At 34.7% G+C, this 6,240-nt stretch overlaps 1 protein-coding gene across 1 annotated transcript; it reads right to left on the bottom strand.

Moving 5' to 3' along the window:
• Window positions 1-383: 383 nt before the first annotated feature.
• On the bottom strand, window positions 384-5,998 carry LOC133203791 (cell death abnormality protein 1-like). The gene is made up of 2 exons (XM_061339580.1): window positions 5,887-5,998; window positions 384-2,062 (listed from the first exon to the last, which is right to left on the bottom strand). Exons 1-2 carry the CDS (start codon window positions 5,996-5,998, stop codon window positions 612-614), a joined length of 1,563 nt encoding a protein of 520 aa, XP_061195564.1. The 3' UTR covers window positions 384-611.
• Between the last annotated feature and the right edge of the window lie 242 nt (window positions 5,999-6,240).

Below are 6,240 nucleotides of genomic sequence, written 5' to 3'. Positions count from 1 at the left end.
CTTTAAAATGTCCGTTTACTCATGTTAAATGGAAACTCATTTAAAATACTTGGACAAAAGTATTAAAAAAAGAAAATAGAACATTTAAATATAACATTTTCAGTTACATCTAGAATCAAGGGCGCTCTATCCATTTTGAAAATTAATCTCTCAGAAATACATGTATTTAAAAGCAACCATGAAATAAAATAAGATTTTTTAAAAAGATTGAATAAATTTCCTAGGATACAAAGCTTTTCAGGGTAGGACAGAGTAAAATTGTTTGTACATTGGTATATACTGAATAAACTGTAGAATGTTTTGATGTACTGTGATGTACAGTATGAGGGTTCAGGGAATAACAGCAATGTACTGTGAAGATCAGTTATCTGTGCAGCTAATATCTGTGACGTACAGTGGAAAGCAGTGAATGCGTACTGTGAAGTATTGTGAAGTAAAGTGATGTACAGAGGAAGTGTACTGTGAAGTAAAGGGAGGTGCTGTGAAATGCTGTGCTTCTGTACAGTGTTGTACTGTTATGTACTGTGAAGCACAGATGTAAGTACAGTAATGTACCGTGAAAGTACAAGGGTTGTCAGAGATTTTCAGGAAAAAATTAGAATATCAGGGGATTATAGGTCCAGTAGTGTAAACCCAACCACGGAAACAATGATTATAACCATCGTCTGCATTCTACTCTGGGTTAAAGCGGAGGAACAAATCGGTGGTTCATAGCCTAGTTTACATCCATCATGGCAGTGACCATCACTTCGACGGCAGGAGAGAGCATCGTGGCAGTTTAAGCTACAGTTTTTTTCACACAGTTCTCCAAATTTTCCTGGAATGCAGTTTACACAGAGTCCAGATGTTTTCCTGCATATGGAACTTTTGCAGTTTTTACTACATTGTTTCTGGCAATTTTTACCGTATCGTCCTGGAACACAATCTTGGCAGACACCGCTGATTCTGTCACAATTGGCACAAGACGAGAAAGAACAGTTTTTGTTGTCACAAAGAGAACCAAAATATCCTGATAAACATACATAACAAGATCCACTGACTTTATCGCAACCGCTTGCATCACATGTGTCTGAACACTTCTTGTCACATTGTTGTCCGTAATATCCAGGTCTACAACTATCGCAGGTTCCACTATTTCTATCGCACCGACCTCCCACACAATTTGTGGAACAATTTAGAGTGCACAACGGACCATGAAATCCTTCTTGACACGTGCTGCAAACACCACTTTCGTCACACCCATCGTCCCCACTCCCAGATGTCATGCAGTGTCCTTTGCATGAACATGTCTCTCCAAACATGTTGTCCGCACAACGGATACACATCCCACTTTGCCTGTTACATCCTTCTTTATCACAGTTGCTTGGGCATTTATCAAGACAATTTTCACCGTGGTATCCCTTCAAACACTTGTTACATTTCTTACTTTCACTACTACATCCAGTTTCATCACACTCATAACCTTCACTATCACAGTAACAATTACTTCCAAACCATCCCACCTCGCATCCATTTTCACAAGCCCCAGTAATATTATTGCAATGCCGAATGTCTTTTCGATAATAATGATCAAATTTGGTTACACAGTTAATTCCACAATCTTCTTCGCAGGTTTTGCCAATCCATCCTGGTTCACAGCCAAGTAAGCAGGTGCCGTTGTCTGGGTTACAAGGACGCACCCCTGCCAAAAAATCTTCCTCACATCCGATGCTACATTTTTTATCACATTGAACACTGTAATATCCACTTTTCACATCACATCCAAACGAACACACACCTGATTCTCGGTCGCAATGCCTCCCCGATTGTCCCCCTTTACTGCCGTATATACACCCTCTGCCACAATCCAATTCGCAAGTTTCTCCATACTTTCCTGCCTCGCATTCGGAACATCTACCTGTCTTTCTGTCACAATACCGGGCGCCTTCACCACTGACGGTTAACAAGAGACATTTGCTGCTACATTCGTCTGTGCATTGGTCACCATACCATCCCCCTACACACGTGACACATTCACTGGTAAATAAATCACATTCCTTACATAAGACTGAACATGTCGAATCTGAAAAAGTAGAAGAACAACCAAATCTAATTACTTATTTAACAAGAAGTTCAGACACATGATATCTTGTATTTTGTGCATCTCTTCTGTATATATATTTTAAACTTAACATTTAGTTTGCCTTTCTTAGTTGCACACTGAAATCATCGGAACTTAAGCGGATAAAAGTGGAACAAATAAAGAAAGGAAATTCGGCCCATTACTTTGTAGGAATGGTACAAATACATGTTTAACTACTGTCCGTTATAAATAAGGGGAAAAAAGGGAACATACACACATGTTTTCGAATTTTGCAAATTTTATCCCAAGAGATCTATTCTCCTTTTAGACGCAAAAGTCCAGTATGTCTTTAGGTTTGTTAAAGCTTTCATGTACCAACAATTTTATCTCTTATTCTTGTATACTACACTCGTCACCTTTGGGCAGAATAATTCCAGAAAATCTTAAGATGGTAAAACAGAATCAGACAAGATATGTTTCGTAGTTATGTTGCAATAGATGTACTTCGTGATGTATTAAACTTATCCTTTTTTATTCATAACATGCAGTCTTATTCATAATAACTGTAACATATCAATTCTTTTAATCACAGAATTTAAATTACAAGAAGGTGTGTAAGATGCGATTAAAATTGCGAGATTATGAATACCATACCTCCTTCCAAGGACAAATAATTAAGAAAAGACAAAGATTTGAAGGTAGATTGGGCTGCAAGACACGTTTTCTGCAAAATGCACGCACACATTCAAGAATGTGCAGAATATATAACTACCAATTTTGCAAAATAATAAGGTCAATCATCATTCACTATGGTGTCCGAAGATTGCAATATAGATATTGAATATGATTTAAAATTGAAATTTGAGAAATTATTTTAGTTTGTTACAACATTTATTAAGGAAGGAAGTGGTTTTCTTGTAAACCACTGACTTACAGTACCAACATATTCATCTTTCTATATATAGATAATTTAACGAGGAAATAATCTCGTATTATTTTGTTCTCTTAACTCTAGCTTTCCTGATTATACATTAAAAGGGGAAACTTATATAAATCTTTAATGACATGTTCAAATTCTTCTTAGTTTTAGAATTATTATATTGAAAAAGGTACGTAAAGATAACGAACAATGATCTATCTCAAAAATCTTTTAATCAATAAAATTTGTTAAAATGGCATAAAACACAGACCCCTGGAAATTTCAGAGGTGGGATCAGGTGCCTAGGAGCCCGTGTTGACCGGTCATCTCCGCTGTGAGCCTTCTTTATTGATAAGGTAGACGGAAAAATCCGTCTTCAAGTTTGCATTTCGTCCCGCTTCATTAATTTTTGACGGAATTATGGCATTTTCAATTCTTAACGGGAACGGAACCAGATTACACTTGCCGGTAGGGGACTAGTATTGCTAATGCAATACTCTCAGAATGCTTGTTTAAAAAGTCATATGTCCAACAATTGTCCTGATGATAAAAAGCGGAAAACGAGCCGACACTGCCTCATTTTTAGATTAAAAAGTAAAATTTACCATTAATGCCTTTCCGTTTAAAAGCAATATTTTCTTCGAACTTTTTAGGTTACTTGATTTACTCAGGTGATCTATTGCGATCTGTTTCCGTCTGTAGTCGTTCGTTATGCGTCAGTCATCAACTTTTGAACATTTTTAGCTTCTTCCTTTAAACCACTGAACCAATTTTAACCGTATCTGGTTTATTGCATCTATGAATTAAAAAGAATAAAATTTGTGAATTTCATGGTCGTTACCCCCATCTGGGGCCCCAGGATCAGGGATTCTGATCTTAAGATGGGGCTCTTCATTTCATACAGAAAATCCATAATTTTTTCAAAAATCTTCTTCTCTCCCCCATGTAATAGCAGACAAACTTTGATGATGACAAAGCATGATTCAAGGGTTCTGGCGTTAGATTGGAGCTCTATTGATAATATTGTAAAAACGCATGAATTCTATTAAATTAATCATTTCTGCTCCTGGGTTTTAATCAGACAATCTAAGTGAATTATTATAATGATCAAATGCAACTCTTTCAAAATTGTAAAATTCATGGTCACTAATTAAGGGGTTCCCGAGTTAGGGCGTGGATCTATTGCTCATTTAGTAAAATTGCATTAATTCTTTGAAAATCTTTTTCTCTGCTCCTAGATGATGAGTGTATGGGTATGATGATAAGGGTGCCTCTTTCAAAATTGTAAAATTCAGGGCTTTATTTTTCATACAGTGAAAATGCATTAATTCTTTAAAAATCTTCTCTTCTCCCGAATATTTACTAGAGAAACTAAGTGCATCGTTAATATGAACAAGAGTGCTTCTTCCAAATTTGTGAAATTCACGGCCCCTGAAACAGGGGTTCTATAGTTGGTATGGTTTCAATTATGAACATATATGGGAATTTTAACTCTGCTTTAGGAGAAGTTATTTCCTTTGTTATTCACTTAATGATAACTTATTACTGTTAATAATGTAATTGATAGGTTAATTGAATAAAAGAGTTATACGATATTTTTACAAAGAATACTTCTTACTTTTTCATAGTAGAGTTGTAAAAAAAAGATAAATATAAATGAGAGAAAAATACCTTACATATTTTCATTAAGCATTATTCAAAGATCAAGAGAAGCCAGTTGCCTGGGTGTACTTTGCCAATTGCATTATTGTCTAGATATGGTTGGTGATAATGAGGGATTGTTAATAGTTCTGTCTTATGCAGAAACTTTCTGAGTTTATGCTGAATAGAAAATAATTATTTTGTTGATACCTGATCATCCTGTTTGTCTTCTAGTTGACTTTCAGTTTATTTTGTGTTATTATAATAATTTACCATTCCATATATCCTTCACAGGGGTGTATTATACTCAGGTGACCGTAAAAGTTCTTTGGCCTCTTGTTATTAAATAAATTTCATGCAAAATCATAAATGCACCTGTTTTAAATTCCATTGAGATATTAAGTTACTAGAATCGAAATCTCTTCACACAACCACAAGTGGTAAAAGCTAACGTAAAATGTCAAAAATGAAATGACCGATATCTTTATTACCAGATGTTGATTTACAGGTAGAGAAGTCAGCATGATTCAATATTTACTCAGAACATTCCAAAATACCTATATTGTATGCTATTTTCAGGACACGCCTATATATAAACATTTCCCCCTATCTCCTGTTTTTTTTTTCTTTAACGTGCTAAAGGATATACCTTATGCCTTAGAATATATATAAAATATATTATATAATTTACATACATCTTAATATATATATGATATTTAAATTTAGAAATATTTCATTTTATTTTTCATTCTGATGAACACAAGTCCCTTGTCCTGTATGTAGGTGTGAGGTAAAGAAAATTCATAATTTATGACGAAGATAGGACCATGTGGGTAATTGTTTGTAATGCGGTTTGTGTCATTTATGATGTTTCATTTAAAGTCTTCATGCAATTTAAACAAATTTTATCAATGGGGTCTTTGTTCCTCAGTGACAACCAGACTGGTCTAAAAGGTTTCTATTTACTGCTGAATGAAAAGTTATAGGTAAAGTAATTCTACCGAATGCCGTCGGACTTGTATCAAATCTATATATGATAATAATGATGTTATATCTTTGGGGCATTGTGAACGGTGAACCAATAATCAGCTGATGATCGCTTCCGGTGTGATCTTACGCTCCCCTTAATTATCATTTTAAATCAACATTTGTAGTCTAGAATCAGACACAATAGGTGTACTAAACAAAGAAAAGTTACAAAAGTCACAGTTGATAAGTTAACTCAAACACTTTTGTTAGAGGAAACAAAAGCATTTATACATACCGCTATCTCCGAAATAAGTGGCCAGAATGAAGAAACATGTCACTAAAACGAAGGTAACCGAATCCATTGTCCTTTTCACAGCTTCAGTTTCTTTTCCCGGAATTCCAGCCATCTATGTTTAGTTCCTCATTAAATTAATCAGAAAAAGTATATCGGTTTTCCTGTTTTGTAAGGAACATTTCTTCAAAGTAAGGATATCCGTTCTATTATGTAGTAGGTACATCTTCCTCTTTCATATTACCAGCATTAATATATAGACAGATCCAGATAACACATAATTGTATTAATAGCACATAGCAAAAAGAATATATATCAAAATGAAATGTATTTAAAAACGTTTTGTTAACCTGATAT

The sequence above is a fragment of the Saccostrea echinata genome, unplaced genomic scaffold (assembly GCF_033153115.1).
Source record: "Saccostrea echinata isolate AGI-Se365-2 ecotype Australia unplaced genomic scaffold, CSIRO_AGI_Sech_v1 ptg000002l, whole genome shotgun sequence".
Classification (NCBI taxonomy): domain Eukaryota; kingdom Metazoa; phylum Mollusca; class Bivalvia; order Ostreida; family Ostreidae; genus Saccostrea; species Saccostrea echinata.
This window is presented reverse-complemented; position numbering and strand designations above follow the sequence as displayed.

Coding starts and splice junctions, on each gene's coding strand:
- LOC133203791 (XM_061339580.1), bottom strand. CDS start 5,998: ATGGCTGGAATTCCGGGAAAAGAAACTGAAGCTGTGAAAAGGACAATG. Junction 2,063..5,886: donor CACTTATTTCGGAGATAGCG/GTATGTATAAAT, acceptor CTACTTTTTCAG/ATTCGACATGTTCAGTCTTA.